General features: G+C 47.5%; 1 protein-coding gene across 1 annotated transcript in view; it reads right to left on the reverse strand.

Moving 5' to 3' along the window:
• Window positions 1-2,207: 2,207 nt before the first annotated feature.
• LOC112216355 (RNA-binding motif, single-stranded-interacting protein 2) overlaps window positions 2,208-21,883 on the reverse strand; it is a gene marked incomplete in the record, with an annotated part of 106,047 nt that continues 86,371 nt past the window's right edge. Inside the window, 11 exon segments of the mRNA XM_042299626.1 lie at window positions 2,208-4,694; window positions 4,799-4,879; window positions 5,057-5,167; window positions 5,374-5,427; window positions 6,881-6,974; window positions 7,093-7,139; window positions 9,256-9,365; window positions 9,564-9,643; window positions 10,016-10,173; window positions 20,685-20,776; window positions 21,272-21,330. Of these exon segments, the coding sequence (XP_042155560.1) occupies window positions 4,638-4,694; window positions 4,799-4,879; window positions 5,057-5,167; window positions 5,374-5,427; window positions 6,881-6,974; window positions 7,093-7,139; window positions 9,256-9,365; window positions 9,564-9,643; window positions 10,016-10,173; window positions 20,685-20,776; window positions 21,272-21,330 (943 nt within the window).

Here is a 21,883-nt window from a genome sequence, read left to right on the forward strand (position 1 = left end):
TTTCCTTGTTAATCTACACACAATGCACCATAATGACAAGTTTTTAGACATTTTTGAAAAAAGTCTTCAGACCCTTTACTCAGTACTTTGTTAAAGCACCTTTGGCAGCAATTACAGCCTCGAGTCTTCTTGGGTTTGACGCTACAAGCTTGGCATACCTGTATTTGGTGAGTTTCTCCCATTCTTCTCTGCAGATCCTCTCATGCTCTGTCAGGGTGGATGGGGAGCATTGCTGCACAGCTATTTTCAGGTATCTCCAGATGTTCAATCGTGTTCAAGTCCGGGCTCTGGCTGGGCCACTTAAGGACATTCAGAGACTTGTCCCAAAGCCACTCCTGCGTGTTCTTGGCTGTGTGCCTAGGGTCATTGTCCTGTAGGAAGGTGAACATTCGCTCCAGTCTGAGGTTCTGAGCACTCAGGAGCAGGTTTTCGTCAAGGATCTCTATTTTTATTTAACCTTTATTTAACCTAGCAAGTCAGTTAAGAACAAATTCTTATTTTCAAGGACGGCCTAGGAAACAGTGGGTTAACTGCCTGTTCAGGGGCAGAACGACAGATTTGTACCTTGTCAGCTCGGGGATTTGGACTTGCAACCTTCCGGTTACTAGTCCAACGCTCTAACCACTAGGATGTACTTTGCTACGTTCATCTTTCCCTCGATCCTGACTATTCTCCCAGTCCCTGCTGCTGAAAAACATCCCCAAAGCATGATGCTGCCACCACCATGCTTCACCGTAGGGATGGTGCCAGGGTTCCTCCAGATGTGAAGCTTGGCGTTCAGGCCAAAGAGTTCAGTCTTGGTTTCATCAGACCAGAGAATCTTGTTTCTCATGGACTGAGAGTCCTTTAGGTGCCTTTTGGCAAACTCCAAGCGGGCTGTCATGTGCCTTTTTAATGAGGAGTGGCTTCCGTCTGGCCATTCTACCATAAAGGGGCGGCAGGGTAGCCTAGTGGTTAGAGCGTTGGACTAGTAACCAAAAGGTTGCAAGTTCTAATCCCCAAGCTGACAAGGTACAAATCTGTCGTTCTGCCCCTGAACAGGCAGTTAACCCACTGTTCCTAGGCCGTCATTGAAAATAAGAATTTGTTCTTAACTGACTTGCCTCGTAAAATAAAGGTAAAATATATATATATTTTTTAAAAGGCCTGATTGATGGAGTGTTGCAGACATGGTGTCTTTCTAGAAGGTTCTCTCATCTCCACAGAGGAGCTCTGTCCGAGACACCATCGGGTTCTTGGTCACCTCCCTGACCAAGGACCTTCTCCCTCAATTGTTCAGTTTGGCCAGGTTTCAAATTTCTTCCATTTTAAGAATGATGGAGGCCACTGTGTTCTTTGGGACCTTCAATGCTGCAGAAATGTTTTGGTACCTTTCCCCAGGTCTGTGCCTCGACACAATCCTGTCTTGGAGCTCTACAGACAATTTTCCTTTGACCTCATGGCTTGGTTTTTGCTCTATCATGCACTGTCAACTGTGGGACCTGATATAGACACGTGTGTGCCTTTCCAGATCATGTCTAATCAATTGAATTTACCACAGATGGACTCCAATCCGGTTGTAGAAACATAAAGGATAATCAATGGAAACAGGATGCACCTGAGCTCAATTTTTAGTCTCATAGCAAAGTGTCTGAATTTTTCTTCTAAAAATCTGTATTCACTTTGTCATTATGGGGTATTGTGTGTAGATAAGGAAAACATGTTGATGAATCCATTTTAGAATAAAGCTGTAATGTAACAGTTGAAAAGTGAAGCGGTCTGAATACTTTCCGAATGCACTGTAGGTCTTAATTGAAAGGAAAACCAGCAGACGCTACTATGCTCTTCATGGAGTGACACTTACACTCCTGAATGAATATCTGAACTATGGAAAAGGGCATTTTGACATTTCAAACTAAGGCTGAACATTTTATTTGAGTGAAACAACAATCTGGAATGATGACGGCCTCAAAATAAATATGCCGGATAGTGTATCAAACATTGAATTGTGGTTTCCTAAAACTGATACTACAAATCTAAGAAAAGTAGTCCTGTTTATCAAACATTTGCAGACAATGGGTGAATGTTGCCATTCTTTAAATCCACTCTTTAAATCCCCTCTTGATGAAATCTAAGGCATTTCTGTGATTCTTACTTCCTACCACAAATGAATTAATGATTCATAGAGATTATTACAAGTGTCAACAAATCAATGGAAAGGAACAAGATAAAACAAATGACAGATTTATTCTACAGCATTGATCACTTAAGAAATGTTCAAATGCCTACCGGAAGTTGTCTTTGGTAACAAACAAAACAAATCTACCAATATTTGGTTAACCAACAACAATAAGGACCCTATCTGGCTGGACAAGGTCATCTGTTTCCCATTGTTAGATGGTGTGAGGCCTTTTGCAAGATAGCTGAGGGATCTGCTCCAATCTCATGAACCATTCCCTTTTATGCAGCCATCTCACTGTCATTAGATGAACAATGAGGCTGATAGTTGTACAACTAGAGGTTTTGGATTAAGTTCAACTCAAATGAAAGCCACTGATAGCAGAATGAGACATTTGTGTTTCAAAAGTCACTATTGACAAACAGTCCATTGTTGTCACCTGAAATATAAGTATTGCATTATTGTAGACAATAAATTAATTGCATAGATCACTGGCCATTTTGAGAAATAACAGTCAGATTAGAGGTTTGACCTTGGATGGTGGCCTAGTTTCTGAACATAGGACAGAAGAGTGAGGATATGGACACAGTACCTGCTGTGACTGTGAGAGCCGCCTTGAGAACCATGGAAGTTGTGACCTCATAAAACATCTCAGAACCTTGCACATTAACATTGTGCAAGGTTCTACATTGCTCTAGGAGGTAATATAACTGTTCAGACACTGCATTCCCTAACCACTGACTGAATGATTACAATTTGGGACACATTTCAGAAATGATTTGTAAGAGGTATAACACATAATTATCTTGGACTGATGAGCAGTAAGTACACCAGTGTGAAATTGCCAAAACCTGTTGACACAGATGGATTGGAAATCTCAAACATTTAAAGCCTTTTCCATGTGATTGAAAATAAAACCAGAGATGGAGAAAAACACACAGTTCTCACTAGCAGGAGTACTGCTATGACTGGAAGTGCCTTCTTCGTATCAGGTTAGGAGAATTTACGAAGCAAGTTAGGATCATTATCGTGGCAGGTTAGGGTTAGGAAAAGGGTTAAGGTTAGGAAAAGGGTTAGGGTTAGCTAAAATGTTCTAAGCTGCTATGACAATTCCGGCCGTAGCTGTATTCCTTGTAGTCACAACCCACAACACAAATGACAGTAATGGTAGACACTATTTCAAAAGAAAAAGACAACAAATATATATTTTTTTACTTGAATCTACTGTCCAAAGAAACAAGTACCTACTCAATGCACACTACCAAAAATAACATTGATCAATCTTAAAAGTACTAAATTGATTATTATTATTTTTTTTAATCAAGAAAACTTTCTTTAAATAAACAAAATTTTCACTCATAATCAAAACAAACAAACAAAAACAGAGGAATCAACAGACCGAGAGAAAGCTGGAATCAAAAAGACACAGCAACGTATCTCAGTACTGGCCATACTTTTTGGATCTCTAATTTACTTCTTTAAACTACTAGCTCAACACTCAATGATATGAACTCCTAAGAACAACGTTGGGTTTGTTTAAACGGTAGCAGCTTAACCCACTAAAACCAAATTGAAAGACTTATTTATGTTGTTGGGTAGCATTGAAGCAATACATTCACAAAATATAACCAACAACTAAATTACTCTGTCAAATTTTATTGTGCGTATATTTTTCATTTTCCCTGTGTAATTTTATTATAATTAGCCAGAATCTGGAAATAATCATTTCAATATATTTGATTGTCTTAAGCGTTCTTTCTAAATATCTATTTAAATTGTGACAATTTTAACTAGGGACCCAAGTGCTAAAAACAGTAAGACCACTTCCAATAATGTTTCATTCTCCTGCAAAACTTGTCCCTTTAGAGAGAAAACAGGTGATACCACCAGATGACACACAGTTAAGTAACTTGAGCAGTTTGTTCAGCCTTCTCTCTTCAAACAATTACACAGTTAAAACAAGCAGCGTGAAGTGAACAAAAACAACAATGGTATTGTGAAATTAAGAAACAAATCATTGATCATTTACTTTTTGAATCTGTGCAACAAAAACAAACTGATGAAAAGCTTAAAAATAACATGACCAAAAAAAATCTGTGTATAAAAAATGTCAAACTAAAACTAAAGGACGACTCTAAAATGACACATGGTGGTGTAACTTATATTGCTGGTTTTCATTCTCCCCAGAATAGTGTGAAAAATCATTTGTTAATACGTGCACAGAAAATAATGTGTGTGTGGTGTGTTTTTCTCTTTCTTCGACAAGAGTCATGTTCTGTTATCAAAATAGATGTTCCACGTGTCCAACAGTTTACCATAACCTCTGATTTGAAAATATCCTTTTGTCTTTAGTGTGACAGTCTGGTCCGTATTCCTCCGCCTGCCTGGTGTGTACTGCCCAGAGTCACTATGAGCTGAGCTGTATGGGCGGCAGGTTGCCCAGGAGTCAGACTCTAGTAAACCTACCAGTGTCTCCTCTTCACTTGCTGTGCTGGTAGGAGTAGTCTGGGTGTTCTGTGGGCGTCTCCAGGGCAACCTGTTGTAGGACGGCAAGTTCCTGTTAATATGTTGAGGAGGTGAGGAGGATCAATTGATCATTGAACCGTCAGTGAAGTGACTGTGTAGGAGGGCGTTTCTTACCTCGACTGAAACGTTGCTTTGAGGCACTTGGGTGTACTGAGGGATGTAGGTCCCTTGCATTGATGTGTTTGCCGGCATATACTAAAATAGAGAGGAGAAACATCTTAGAAAGTAAATCATTTTAGAATCTATTCATGTGTCTGAATAAAACTGTCTTTATGGGGGGATGGAAATTGGCATTAGGAATTACACTGTGAACATAATGTCTTTGTCCAATGTATGCATCTGTGTCTATAGTTGTGTTCTGTGGGGACTGACCGTGCCACTGCTGCCCATAGAGAGGTGGCTGAGCTGCTGTGTGGGAGGCCCCATCATAGAGGTGGGCTGGATGGACATGGTGTGTTCCATGCCCTGTGTCAGGAGTTGGCCCTAAGGACACACACAGAGAGTTGTCATACACACAGTCAAACAGAAATGCATGTATGCACATACACACAGGTGTCTCAGCTCAAACATCACAGAGAGCATTTGTTTACCCTTAACAGGTGTGTCTCTCTCAAACAGAGACGGATCACACTGATTCACTAATAGGCAGTAACAGACACACAATAACAGTAGCGGTGGGTACAACTTACTGAGGTCTGCATGAGGTACGACTGATGATGCATCCAGGACTGTGGACTGTGGATCTGCAGCAGAGTGAAGACACAACATAAGATTGATTTTTGCAGATTTTCAAAATAAGAAATACATCCTCAGCAATACAACAGACTGTGTACTGACCAAGTAGGTATTTACAGGAGTAATACAACAGACTGTGTACTGACCAAGTAGGTATTTACAGGAGAAATACAACAGACCTTGTACTGATCAGGTAGGTATTTACAGGATAAATACAACAGCCTGTGTACTGACCAAGTAGGTATTTACAAGAGAAATACAATAGACCAGGTAGGTATTTACAGGAGAAATACAATAGACCATGTACTGACCAGGTAGGTATTTACAGGAGAAATACAACAGACCATGTACTGACCAGGTAGGTATTTACAGGAGAAATACAACAGACCATGTACTGACCAGGTAGGTATTTACAGGAGAAATACAACAGACCATGTACTGACCAGGTAGGTATTTACAGGAGAAATACAATAGACTGTGTCAGGGGCGTAGCCACACCCACCACTGGGGAGCCAGGCCCACCCAATCAGATTGAGCATTTTTTATGCTTTTTATTTGTCAGTGTTTTACCTAAACATGCAAACACCATCAGACCGATTCCTAGCAAGCAGGGCACTGGGTTGGTCAGATATGATTAAATATAACAGAACAGTTGAACTGGAATGACATTCACTTTCACGGGATTGGTTGCCAAAAAGAACTAACTGAAAGCCACACCCATAATAGCCACTAATATGACCACACTGAGACATATGTCACTGTGCTTCTATTGCTATCTGCACCATGCCCCTGACTACTTCAGTTGTTCATTTAGCAAACAAGACAGTTCATGATCCAGTGCCTTTATCACAGTCAACACACCTATATTTAAGCTTTAATTAGCTTTACAAATGCTACATTTTCTCTCAGTCTCATGTAAAAATGTGTAGAATAGCAGGAAATTAGGTTAAAACAACATTTTCTCTCAGTCTCATGTAAAAATGTGTAGAATAGCAGGAAATTAGGTTAAAACAACATTTTCTCTCTGCCGCAGGTAAAATAAAGTGTAGAATAGCATGAGATTTGCTATAAAACAGCACATTTTTCTCTTTGACCCAGACCCATGTAAAAATGTGTAAGATGACATGAAGTTAGCTGCTTCCCTCCCCCAAAACAGACGGTGTACTGAGCTTTTACGTATTTATAGGGGAAATACATACACATTTTATTCATTTAGCAGACGCTCTTATCCAGAGCAACTTACAGTAGTGAGTCCATACATTTTCATACTTCTTTGTACTGGTCCCCCGTGGGAATCAAACCCACAACCCTGGCATTGAAAGCACCATGCTCTACCAACTGAGACACATGGGACAACTGACAGTGTACTGACCTGGTAGATACAGTATTTACAGGAGAGATACAACAAACTGTCCTGACCTGGTAGGTATTAACAGGAGAGATACAACAGACTGTCCTGACCTGGTAGGTATTAACAGGAGAGTGCATGTAGGGGGGGAGGGAGGTCTGAGCGATCATTCTGTTAGGGGCCATACTGTAGGGAGCTGAGTAGAACCTGGAGACACACACAGACAGAGAGAAGAAACCCATCAGTATCCAACACATACTGCTTCCCCTGCAGTACATATGTCTAGGATTATCTCTGTGAGGTTTAGTGGAGTATCTGAACTCACCCATTCTGTAAGGCTGTGGTGGGATCATAGGTCAGTGTCATTCCTCCCTGTGGTCAAACAGATACATGCAGTAAGCACACATACATTATTACATTATATTTTTTATTTTATTTAACTAGGCAAGTTAGTTAAGAACAAATTCTTAATTACGATGATGGCCTACCCAGGCCAAACCCTCCCCTAACCCGGACGACGATGGGCCAATTGTGCGCTACCCTATGGGATCAAATCAGGGTGACACCTCTACCACTGCAATGCAGTGCCTTAGACTGCTGTGCCACTTGGGAGCCCCTGCATTTGACTGAGAAATACCTAACCAGATAGAAGTTGGAACAAGACAGATATTTTACCTTTAACATTATTGTACTTGATAGAGTAGAAAATGACCTGAATAGCCTTGATAAAATGACCTGAACAGCCTTGATAAAATGACCTGCACAGCCTTGATAAAATGACCTGAACAGCCTTGATAAAATGACCTGAACAGCCTTGTTAAAATGACCTGAACAGCCTTGATAAAATGACCTGAACAGCCTTGATAAAATGACCTGAACAGCCTTGATAAAATGACCTGAACAGCCTTGATAAAATGACCTGAACAGCCTTGATAAAATGACCTGAATAGCCTTGATAAAATGACCTGAACAGCCTTGATAAAATGACCTGAACAGCCTTGATAAAATGACCTGAACAGCCTTGATAAAATGACCTGAACAGCCTTGTTAAAATGACCTGAACAGCCTTGTTAAAATGACCTGAACAGCCTTGATAAAATGACCTGAACAGCCTTGATAAAATGACCTGAACAGCCTTGATAAAATGACCTGAACATCCTTGTTAAAATGACCTGAATAGCCTTGATAAAATGACCTGAACAGCCTTGATAAAATGACCTGAACAGCCTTGATAAAATGACCTGAATAGCTTGATAAAATGAGAGGCTACGGGGACCATAGCAGACTGTTTACTGTCTCAATGAGAGGCTACGGGGACCATAGCAGACTGTTTGCTGTCTCAATGAGAGGCTACGGGGACTATAGCAGACTGTTTACTGTCTCAATGAGAGGCTACGGGGACCATAGCAGACTGTTTGCTGTCTCAATGAGAGGCTACGGGGACCATAGCAGACTGTTTGCTGTCTCAATGAGAGGCTACGGGGACTATGGCAGACTGTTTGCTGTCTCAATGAGAGGCTACGGGGACGATAGCAGACTGTTTACTGTCTCAATGAGAGGCTACGGGGACGATAGCAGACTGTTTGCTGTCTCAATGAGAGGCTACGGGGACCATAGCAGACTGTTTACTGTCTCAATGAGAGGCTACGGGGACCATAGCAGACTGTTTACTGTCTCAATGAGAGGCTACGGGGACCATAGCAGACTGTTTGCTGTCTCAATGAGAGGCTACGGGGACCATAGCAGACTGTTTACTGTCTCAATGAGAGGCTACGGGGACGATAGCAGACTGTTTACTGTCTCAATGAGAGGCTACGGGGACGATAGCAGACTGTTTACTGTCTCAATGAGAGGCTACGGGGACGATAGCAGACTGTTTGCTGTCTCAATGAGAGGCTACGGGGACCATAGCAGACTGTTTGCTGTCTCAATGAGAGGCTACGGGGACGATAGCAGACTGTTTACTGTCTCAATGAGAGGCTACGGGGACGATAGCAGACTGTTTGCTGTCTCAATGAGAGGCTACGGGGACCATAGCAGACTGTTTACTGTCTCAATGAGAGGCTACGGGGACGATAGCAGACTGTTTGCTGTCTCAATGAGAGGCTACGGGGACCATAGCAGACTGTTTGCTGTCTCAATGAGAGGCTACGGGGACCATAGCAGACTGTTTGCTGTCTCAATGAGAGGCTACGGGGACCATAGCAGACTGTTTACTGTCTCAATGAGAGGCTACGGGGACCATAGCAGACTGTTTACTGTCTCAATGAGAGGCTACAGGGACCATAGCAGACTGTTTACTGTCTCAATGAGAGGCTACGGGGACCATAGCAGACTGTTTACTGTCTCAATGAGAGGCTACGGGGACCATAGCAGACTGTTTACTGTCTCAATGAGAGGCTACGGAGACCATAGCAGACTGTTTACTGTCTCAATGAGAGGCTACGGGGACCATAGCAGACTGTTTACTGTCTCAATGAGAACTCACCGTTTCTCCATCTCTTGTCCAGGGACGGCCATGCTGCAGGTACTTTCCCTGGCTCTGTCTCTTCTTCTGTCCTCCGTCTGCAAACTTACATAACAGGGGTTCCAAGGGCACTGTGTTGTGGAGGAGAGGAAGAGGGTTGAGTGACTGTGGAACACTGAAGGGGCTATTCTGTGTGTATATTGTTTATTAAAATAGGACAGTGAATCCAGATACTGTGGAAGAGCCTTTCTGTTACTCCTGACCTGCTCCTTAGCTTCATACAGAAGTGTCTGATAAAAATAACACCTGTTCAGATAGAGATGTCTCACCTGGAACTCCAGGTGGAGTCTTGATATATTTGCCGTTGAAATGTTGAATGATAGTCTCACATTTCTCTGTTGACTCCATCCTGAAAAGAAAGTGTGATTTAAAGGAGGATGTGATGTACTATCGCCAATGACCAGCAGAGGGTCCAGCAGATAGTTGAGTTCACCTGGCAAGCCAGCTATGCCTTAACCTGACGAAGCAGGCGTAAAGGAACATCTGAGCGGGGTCTACAGAAACCGGAAGCATTAGGTTCTCAGGCTCCGCCTCTTCCTCTATGCTTTTGCCCTAAACCGGGTGCTTCCAGTTTCATCGACCCCGCTGAGAGTGCCCACGCGTTGACAAGGCATATGAACCCATAACATTGCATTTGTCACTGTTTAAATACGGAGGTACGCATTACTCAGCACGAGAGAGTCTGTTTATGCTTCTCCTACATAGCTGTGAAATTCTTTACCTGGCAAAGCCCACTCCTCTGCTGGTGCCATTGGCATCTCGAAGGATGCGTGTAGAGATGACCTGACTGAAGGGCTTCAGCATATTCTCCAGTTCCTGCTCATCCAAAGACACAGGCAGGTTGGAGATGTACAGGTTAGTGGGGTCCTGCTCCTGTTGCTGTGGGGGGACGGAGAGAGAAAGGGAGGGGGGTACAGGGTTAAATCTGCTCATCCAAAGACACAGGCAGGTTGGAGATGTACAAGTTAGTGGGGTCCTGTTGCTGTGGGGGGAGGAGAGAAAAGGGAGGGGGAACAGGGTTAAATCTGCTCGTCCATAGACACAGGCAGATTGGAGATGTACATGTTAGTGGGGTCCTGTTGCTGTGGGGGGACGGAGAGAGAAAGGGAGTGGGGAACAGGGTTAAATCTGCTTGTCCATAGACACAGGCAGATTGGAGATGTACAGGTTAGTGCATAGGGTCTTGTTTTTGTTGCTGGATTACAGACAGAGAGATGAAAGAGAGTGAGAGGCCTTTAACAGCATACACACCTGAGGCAGGGCTAGGCTACAGCATTCAGTTGCCTTTCTATACTTATAAATTATATAAGATATCTGGCAGAAACAATTGTGAGATATTATCTGTGTGGTTCCTACGTGGGTGATAAATGGGAGCTGAAGGAGGGAAACGGGAAGATAGAAGCAGGGTAGAGGTAAAAGAGGGGGATGAAGTGGAGATCTAGAGAGACTCTGGCTGGACTTCATCTGACCTCACTGGAGAGGGTTCTTTCTCTCTACCTCTCTCTCTGCCTCTCTTCCTCTAACCACCTCTCACTCTGCTTCACCCTGCCTCTCTTCCTCTAACCACCTCTCACTCTGCTTCACCCTGCCTCTCTTCCTCTAACCACCTCTCACTCTGCTTCACCCTGCCTCTCTCCCTCTAACCACCTCTCACTCTGCATCACCCTGCCTCTCTCCCTCTAACCACCTCTCACTCTGCATCACCCTGCCTCTCTCCCTCTAACCACCTCTCACTCTGCATCACCCTGCCTCTCTCCCTCTAACCACCTCTCACTCTGCATCACCCTGCCTCTCTCCCTCTAACCACCTCTCACTCTGCATCACCCTGACTCTCTCCCTCTAACCACCTCTCACTCTGCATCACCCTGCCTCTCTCCCTCTAACCACCTCTCACTCTGCATCACCCTGCCTCTCTCCCTCTAACCACCTCTCACTCTGCTTCACCCTGCCTCTCTCCTCTAACCACCTCTCACTCTGCATCACCCTGCCTCTCTCCCTCTAACCACCTCTCACTCTGCTTCACCCTGCCTCTCTTCCTCTAACCACCTCTCACTCTGCATCACCCTGCCTCTCTTCCCTCTAACCACCTCTCACTCTGCATCACCCTGCCTCTCTTCCTCTAACCACCTCTCACTCTGCATCACCCTGCCTCTCTTCCTCTAACCACCTCTCACTCTGCTTCACCCTGCCTCTCTTCCTCTAACCACCTCTCACTCTGCTTCACCCTGCCTCTCTTCCTCTAACCACCTCTCACTCTGCTTCACCCTGCCTCTCTTCCTCTAACCACCTCTCACTCTGCTTCACCCTGCCTCTCTCCCTCTAACCACCTCTCACTCTGCTTCACCCTGCCTCTCTCCTCTAACCACCTCTCACTCTGCTTCACCCTGCCTCTCCCTCTAACCACCTCTCACTCTGCTTCACCCTGCCTCTCTCCTCTAACCACCTCTCACTCTGCTTCACCCTGCCTCTCTTCCTCTAACCACCTCTCACTCTGCTTCACCCTGCCTCTCTTCCTCTAACCACCTCTCACTCTGCTTCACCCTGCCTCTCTTCCTCTAACCACCTCTCACTCTGCTTCACCCTGCCTCTCTCCCTCTAACCACCTCTCACTCTGCTTCACTCTGCCTCTCTTCCTCTAACCACCTCTCACTTTGCTTCACCCTGCCTCTCTTCCTCTAACCACCTCTCACTCTGCTTCACCCTGCCTCTCTCCCTCTAACCACCTCTCACTCTGCCTCACCCTGCCTCTCTCCCTCTAACCACCTCTCACTCTGCCTCTCCCTCCTCTAACCACCTCTCTCTCTGCCTCTCTTCCTCTAACCACCTCTCTCTCTGCCTCTCTTCCTCTAACCACCTCTCTCTTCACCCTGCCTCTCTTCCTCTAACCACCTCTCTCTCTGCCTCTCTTCCTCTAACCACCTCTCTCTCTGCTTCCTCTCTTCCTCTAACCACTCTGCTCTCACCTGCCTCTCTTCCTCTAACCACCTCTCTCTCTGCCTCTCTTCCTCTAACCACCTCTCACTCTCACCCTGCCTCTCTTCCTCTAACCACCTCTCACTCTGCATCACCCTGCCTCTCTTCCTCTAACCACCTCTCACTCTGCATCACCCTGCCTCTCTCCCTCTAACCACCTCTCACTCTGCATCACCCTGCCTCTCTCCCTCTAACCACCTCTCACTCTGCATCACCCTGCCTCTCTCCCTCTAACCACCTCTCACTCTGCTCACCCTGCCTCTCTCCTCTAACCACCTCTCACTCTGCATCACCCTGCCTCTCTCCCTCTAACCACCTCTCACTCTGCATCACCCTGCCTCTCTCCTCTAACCACCTCTCACTCTGCATCACCCTGCCTCTCTCCTCTAACCACCTCTCACTCTGCATCACCCTGCCTCTCTCCCTCTAACCACCTCTCACTCTGCATCACCCTGCCTCTCTCCCTCTAACCACCTCTCACTCTGCATCACCCTGCCTCTCTCCCTCTAACCACCTCTCACTCTGCATCACCCTGCCTCTCTCCTCTAACCACCTCTCACTCTGCATCACCCTGCCTCTCTCCTCTAACCACCTCTCACTCTGCTTCACCCTGCCTCTCTCCCTAACCACCTCTCACTCTGCTTCACTCTGCCTCTCTTCCTCTAACCACCTCTCACTCTGCATCACCCTGCCTCTCTCCCTCTAACCACCTCTCACTCTGCTTCACCCTGCCTCTCTCCCTCTAACCACCTCTCACTCTGCATCACCCTGCCTCTCTTCCTCTAACCACCTCTCACTCTGCATCACCCTGCCTCTCTCCCTCTAACCACCTCTCACTCTGCATCACCCTGCCTCTCTTCCTCTAACCACCTCTCACTCTGCTTCTACCCTGCCTTTCTCCCTCTAACCACCTCTCACTCTGCTTCACCCTGCCTCTCTCCCTCTAACCACCTCTCACTCTGCTTCACCCTGCCTCTCTCCTCTAACCACCTCTCACTCTGCTTCACCCTGCCTTTCTCCCTCTAACCACCTCTCACTCTGCATCACCCTGCCTCTCTTCCTCTAACCACCTCTCACTCTGCATCACCCTGCCTCTCTCCCTCTAACCACCTCTCACTCTGCTTCACCCTGCCTCTCTCCCTCTAACCACCTCTCACTCTGCTTCACCCTGCCTTTCTCCCTCTAACCACCTCTCACTCTGCATCACCCTGCCTCTCTTCCTCTAACCACCTCTCACTCTGCTTCACCCTGCCTCTCTCCCTCTAACCACCTCTCACTCTGCTTCACCCTGCCTTTCTCCTCTAACCACCTCTCACTCTGCATCACCCTGCCTCTCTCCCTCTAACCACCTCTCTCTGCCTCTCTTCCTCTAACCACCTCACTCTCTCTGCCTGCCTCTCTTCCTCTAACCACCTCTCTGCCTCTCTTCCTCTAACCACCTCTCTCTCTGCCTTTCTCCCTCTAACCACCTCTCACTCTGCATCACCCTGCCTCTCTTCCTCTAACCACCTCTCACTCTGCTTCACCCTGCCTTTCTCCCTCTAACCACCTCTCACTCTGCATCACCCTGCCTTTCTTCCTCTAACCACCTCTCTCTCTGCCTCTCTTCCTCTAACCACCTCTCTCTCTGCCTCTCTTCCTCTAACCACCTCTCACTCTGCTTCACCCTGCCTTTCTCCCTCTAACCACCTCTCACTCTGCTTCACCCTGCCTCTCTTCCTCTAACCACCTCTCACTCTGCATCACCCTGCCTCTCTCCTCTAACCACCTCTCACTCTGCTTCACCCTGCCTCTCTCCCTCTAACCACCTCTCACTCTGCTTCACCCTGCCTCTCTCCTCTAACCACCTCTCACTCTGCATCACCCTGCCTCTCTCCTCAACCACCTCTCTCTCTGCCTCTCTCCCTCTAACCACCTCTCTCTCTGCCTCTCTTCCTCTAACCACCTCTCACTCTGCATCACCCTGCCTCTCTCCCTCTAACCACCTCTCTCTCTGCCTCTCTTCCTCTAACCACCTCTCACTCTGCATCACCCTGCCTCTCTCCCTCTAACCACCTCTGCTCTCTGCCTCTCTCCCTCTAACCACCTCTCTCTGCATCTGCCTCTCTTCCTCTAACCACCTCTCACTCTGCTTCACCCTGCCTCTCTCCCTCTAACCACCTCTCACTCTGCTTCACCCTGCCTCTCTTCCTCTAACCACCTCTCACTCTGCTTCACCCTGCCTCTCTTCCTCTAACCACCTCTCACTCTGCTTCACCCTGCCTCTCTCCCTCTAACCACCTCTCACTCTGCTTCACCCTGCCTCTCTCCCTCTAACCACCTCTCACTCTGCATCACCCTGCCTCTCTCCCTCTAACCACCTCTCACTCTGCTTCACCCTGCCTCTCTTCCTCTAACCACCTCTCACTCTGCATCACCCTGCCTCTCTCCCTCTAACCACCTCTCACTCTGCTTCACCCTGCCTCTCTCCCTCTAACCACCTCTCACTCTGCTTCACCCTGCCTCTCTTCCTCTAACCACCTCTCACTCTGCTTCACCCTGCCTCTCTCCTCTAACCACCTCTCACTCTGCTTCACCCTGCCTCTCTTCCTCTAACCACCTCTCACTCTGCTTCACCCTGCCTCTCTTCCTCTAACCACCTCTCACTCTGCTTCACCCTGCCTCTCTCCCTCTAACCACCTCTCACTCTGCATCACCCTGCCTCTCTCCCTCTAACCACCTCTCACTCTGCATCACCCTGCCTCTCTCCCTCTAACCACCTCTCACTCTGCATCACCCTGCCTCTCTTCCTCTAACCACCTCTCACTCTGCTGCCTCTCTTCCTCTAACCACCTCTCACTCTGCCTCTGCTTCCTCTAACCACCTCTCTTCCTCTGCCTCTCACTCACCCTGCCTCTCTTCTCTAACCACCTCTCACTCTGCATCACCCTGCCTCTCTCCTCTAACCACCTCTCACTCTGCTTCACCCTGCCTCTCTTCCTCTAACCACCTCTCACTCTGCTTCACCCTGCCTCTCTCCCTCTAACCACCTCTCACTCTGCATCACCCTGCCTCTCTTCCTCTAACCACCTCTCACTCTGCATCACCCTGCCTCTCTTCCTCTAACCACCTCTCACTCTGCATCACCCTGCCTCTCTCCCTCTAACCACCTCTCACTCTGCTTCACCCTGCCTCTCTTCCTCTAACCACCTCTCACTCTGCTTCACCCTGCCTTTCTTCCTCTAACCACCTCTCACTCTGCTTCACCCTGCCTCTCTCTCTGCCTCTCTTCCTCTAACCACCTCTCACTCTGCTTCACCCTGCCTCTCTCCCTCTAACCACCTCTCACTCTGCTTCACCCTGCCTCTCTTCCTCTAACCACCTCTCACTCTGCTTCACCCTGCCTCTCTTCCTCTAACCACCTCTCACTCTGCTTCACCCTGCCTCTCTCCCTCTAACCACCTCTCTCACTCACTTCCTTCCTTCCTTTAACCCCTTCTCTTGCTCTCCCTCTAACCACCCCTCTACCTCGGCCTCACTCCCCCTCTCTCTGCCCCCCCTATCCCTATCCTCAACACGTTATTAGACAGCCAGTCACTGAGGAGAGAGAAAACAAGTCTATTGTGTTAGACTAGCTGTGTTAACAGGACAGAGGGTTCATGCGTATGTCAGGTAATATCATATCACAATATAATTGCTATGCAATGGGCTCTGAGTCTCCACAGATATTCTCGACAATGATTGTGTGATCTTTGGACAGATATCTTCAGATTTGGACAGAGATCTACAGACTTTTGGAAATCATTCTGATTAATTTCTATGGCTCCACACACCATCCTATTCCCAATGGGGATCTGATCAGGGCATGACAGAATGTGTCAGTCACATGCATAATCCTGACCTTGAATTCATATGCTCTTCTGGCTTGCATATATCAGTAAAATTATGGTTACTGGCCCAAAGCTCTTCAGCTATGACATATGCCATCTGAATCTCAAAGAGTCAAGAAGTCCTCGGAAAAACTGAGTTTTTCTTGAAATACCTGAATTATGCTTTTGATTAATTCAAGTGATTTCCACTTCTACTCCGTATGCTACCTGCCTGCCCAAACTACCTGAATTGGAATAACAGCAAAGTAAGATAGCCATATGATAGCATATCTGAATCTCAACCATAACGGTTTTGCATATTCATTAGTGTGTCGATGTGAATAAAACACTATAAAATGCATTTCAGATTAATCTACATCATGAATTATGTATAGTTTAATCACTGTGACCTGTATTGAAGGTGATTCCTCTCAATGAGGAACACAGACGGACACACTCACACACACAACCCACGTGGAACACACACACACACACACACACAGCCCACGAGGAACACACACACACAGCCCATGAGGACACACACACACAGCCCACGAGGAACACACACACACAGCCCACGAGGGACACACACACAACCCACGTGGAACACACACACACACACACAGCCCATGAGGAACACACACACAGCCCACGAGGGACACACACACACAGCCCACGAGGAACACACACACACAGCCCACGAGGGACACACACACAGCCCACGAGGAACACACACACAGCCCACGAGGGACACACACACAGCCCACGAGGAACACACACACAGCCCACGAGGGACACACACACAGCCCACGAGGGACACACACACAGCCCACGAGGGACACACACACAGCCCACGAGGAACACACACACAGCCCACGAGGGACACACACACAGCCCACGAGGAACACACACACACACACACACACACAACCCACGTGGAACACACACACACACACACAGCCCACGAGGAACACACACACAGCCCATGAGGAACACACACACACAGCCCACGAGGAACACACACACACACAGCCCATGAGGAACACACACACACAGCCCACGAGGACACACACACACACACAGCCCATGAGGAACACACACACACAGCCCATGAGGAACACACACACAGCCCACGAGGAACACACACACACAGCCCACGAGGAACACACACACACACACAGCCCATGAGGAACACACACACACACACAGCCCACGAGGAACACACACACACACACAGCCATGAGGAACACACACACACACACAGCCCATGAGGAACACACACACACACACAGCCCATGAGGAACACACACACACAGCCCACGAGGAACACACACACACAGCCCACGAGGACACACACACACACACAGCCCACGAGGAACACACACACAGCCCATGAGGAACACACACACACAGCCCACGAGGAACACACACACACAGCCCACGAGGAACACACACACACACACACACAGCCCACGAGGAACACACACAGCCCACGAGGAACACACACACACACACACACCCCACGTGGAACACACACACACACACACACACACACACAACCCACGTGGAACACACACACACACACAGCCCACGAGGAACACACACACAGCCCATGAGGAACACACACACAGCCCACGAGGAACACACACACACACACACACACAACCCACGTGGAACACACACACACACACACAGCCCACGAGGAACACACACAGCCCATGAGGAACACACACACAGCCCACGAGGAACACACACACACACACACACACACACAACCCACGTGGAACACACACACACACACACACACACAGCCCACGAGGAACACACACACAGCCCATGAGGAACACACACAGCCCACGAGGAACACACACACACACACCCCCACGAGGAACACACACACACACACACAGCCCACGAGGAACACACACACACACACACAGCCCACGAGGAACACACACAAGAGGAACACACACAGCCCACAGGAACACACACGCCCACGAGGAACACACACACACAGCCCACGAGGAACACACACACACAGCCCACGAGGAACACACACACACAGCCCACAGGAACACACACACACAGCCCACGAGGAACACACACACACAGCCCACGAGGAACACACACACACACAGCCCACAGGAACACACACACAGCCCAAGAGGAACACACACACAGCCCACGAGGAACACACACACACACACAGCCCACGAGGAACACACACACACAGCCCACGAGGAACACACACACACACACAGCCCACGAGGAACACACACACACACAGCCCACAGGAACACACACACACACACACACACACACACACACACACACACACACACACACACACACACACACACACACACACACACACACACAGCCACGAGGAACACACACACACACACCCAAGAGGAACAAACACACACACACACACAGCCCACGAGGAACACACACACACACAGCCCACGAGGAACACACACACAGCCCAAGAGGAACACACACACACAGCCCACGAGGAACACACACACACACACAGCCCACGAGGAACACACACACACACAGCCCACGAGGAACACACACACACACAGCCCACGAGGAACACACACACACACAGCCCACGAGGAACACACACACACACACAGCCCACGAGGAACACACACACACACAGCCCACGAGGAACACACACACACACACACACACACACACACACACAGCCCATGAGGAACACACACACAGCCCACAAGGAACACACACACACAGCCCACGAGGAACACACACACACACACACACACACACACAGCCCACGAGGAACACACACACACACAGCCCACGAGGAACACACACATACACACACACACACACACACACACACAGCCCACAGGATCAGAACAGAGCAGAGGATAATTTCACCAGAAATGACTCACGAGGGCCTCCTCAGTGGCGCAGTGGTCTAAGGCACTGCATCGCAGTGTTAGAGGCGTCACTACAGACCCAGGATTCGATCCCAGCCTGTGTCGCACCCAGCCACGATTGGGAGAACCATGAGGCGGCGCACATTTGGCCCAGCGTCGTCCGGGTTAGGGGAGGGTTTGCATGCACGCTGACATGGTCGCCAGGTGTACGTTGTGTTTCCTCCAACAAATTGGTGCGGCTGGCTTCCGGGTTAAGCGAGTAGTGTGTCAAGCAGCAGGGCGGCTTGGCAGGGTCGTGTTTCAGAGGACGCACGGCTCTCGACCTTTGCCTCTCTCAAGTCCATACGTGAGTTGCAGCGTTGGGACAAGACTAACTACCAATTGGATACCACGTAATTGGTGAGAAAAAGGGGTAAAAAGTAAAAATAAAAATAAATGAACAATGAGGTTGTAAACCTCCCAATGAACAATGAGGTTGTAAACCTCCCAATGAACAATGAGGTTGTAAACCTCCCAATGAACAATGAGGTTGTAAACCTCCCAATGAACAATGAGGTTGTAAACCTCCCAATGAACAATGAGGTTGTAAACCTCCCAATGAACAATGAGGTTGTAAACCTCCCAATGAACAATGAGGTTGTAAACCTCCCAATGAACAATGAGGTTGTAAACCTCCCAATGAACAATGAGTTTGTAAACCTCCCAATGAACAATGAGGTTGTAAACCTCCCAATGAACAATGAGGTTGTAAACCTCCTAATGAACAATGAGGTTGTAAACCTCCCAATGAACAATGAGGTTGTAAACCTCCCAATGAACAATGAGGTTGTAAACCTCCCATTGAACAATGAGGTTGTAAACCTCCTAATGAACAATGAGGTTGTAAACCTCCCAATGAACAATGAGGTTGTAAACCTCCCAATGAACAATGAGGTTGTAAACCTCCTAATGAACAATGAGGTTGTAAACCTCCTAATGAATGCCAGGCAAACATACTGAAATAATACATGTGATTTATTCGGTATGCGAGAACTATGGTTGCAAAATAGGAATGCCGGAACAAGGAGAACATCCGGTATCCGCAAATCAGGATTTCTGGAAAATCAGTGAATGTATTGAAGTTCCCGCAATTTTGCAACGCTAGTGAGAACCCTTTTGTGAATGTCAGTGATCCAGCCCAAGCTTCTCTGTGGGGTTTGGCGTGTGACGGTGATGGTGATGGTTGGAACAGTATGTGTGTGGTTTTAAAGTGTGTGTTTGGTGTGTATTGTTGATGATGTGGCACTGAGGCGGAGGTTGGAGCTGTGTGTGAGAGTTTATAGTTGCCAAATGTGTGGTTTGAGGTTGTGCCGAGGGGCTGGCCGGTGGGCCGAGGCTCATGGCTGGGCCCTGGTGACTGGGCTGGGAAGGCTGGGGGAGAAAGCTGCTCAGACAGTGACGCAGCCTCCTGCCTCACCACCAAGGAGAACAGGCTAGCCCTTTGTACAGGGTGCTGAGGAAGCAGTAGCTGCCTGCCTGGGACACACTACCCGAGCACCTCTCTAAGACACACACCACTCGGTGCACACACACATACATACATACAAAAGTCCTCACACACACACACACACACACACTCATAGGCAGGAGATGAGTTAGGGAGGAGGAGACTTCTTACCTTAGCCATCTGAGCCTGGACTCCACCAGCCTTCAGTGCTGTCACTGCTTTCTGTGCCGCTGACGGACTGTCAAAGTCTACAAAGCCATAGCCTGCAGACAAAGACAGACATACTTTGATTTGTGACACTGAGAAATACACAATGTGGCAACAGTCTAGGGGCAGGAGTTTTGTGAAAACTTCAGGCACTAATTAGACTGTAGCTAGTGCCCAGAGTTGTTCCTGGACAGGTGAAGGGTCATGATAATGAAAATCTCCTGGCCCTTTAAAGTACTATCTTATCTTATGCCTGACATCAACTTCTGGAAGCACTACTGTGATGTACCCAGGTAATGTACAGTACGCTTTGAATGGAGGTCAAACAGCAGGCAGGTTTGGGATCATGTTGAAGAACAGAAAAACTCTACCGTGGTCAGATGTGGAGTTATGTAACCAATGCTCCCGCTGTCCAAAGTGGTGTTCTGGTTACATCATGACACACATGCTGAGAATAAACAGACAGGCTCTCTCTGGGACGTTCGAGCTTTGTGACATACAGCGACATGTAGGTGCAGTGTGGGTGTTTGTCACAAAACACCTCTCCTCACCTTTGCATGTGTTAGTGGTCTTGTCCAGGATGGCTTTTGTGGACACAATTTTCCCATACCTGTAAAACACAAAGGTGGATGGATGGTCAGGGTTTCTAGGGACCAAACAAAGCTTCTACTCTACAGACCATTTTTTTCATTACTATCATCATATCATGTTAGCAACGTTGACAGGATTGAAGTATTATACTGGCTTTGGGTTGTAATCTAGTTCGAAGTCATTACGGTATGTGAATTTAACAAATCGATCTGTGGAGATAAATGTTTTGAGAGGTGGAATGTGGTAGAGAGTAGAACCAGGGGACTAATTCTCTTACGGAATCCCACATTCTACTGGAATGCGGTTTTAACCAATCAGCATTCAGGATTAGACCCACCCGTTGTATAAAATCCAACATCACTCCATCAATGTCTATGAGGTGCATCATAAACCTGTCATGTCAAGATGGAGAACACAGTGAATTGGAGTGGTGTTGTGCTAAAAATGAACAGACATGCAGTCCTGTGATTCAGACAGAATCACAGGACTGCATGTCCTGAATGGAAATTGTAGATGAGCAATGACACACTGTTTAGTTGTGAATATAAATAAACTCATACGATTTCCCTCTG

Source organism: Oncorhynchus tshawytscha, linkage group LG16, assembly GCF_018296145.1.
Source record: "Oncorhynchus tshawytscha isolate Ot180627B linkage group LG16, Otsh_v2.0, whole genome shotgun sequence".
In the NCBI taxonomy this organism is placed as follows: Eukaryota; Metazoa; Chordata; class Actinopteri; order Salmoniformes; family Salmonidae; genus Oncorhynchus; species Oncorhynchus tshawytscha.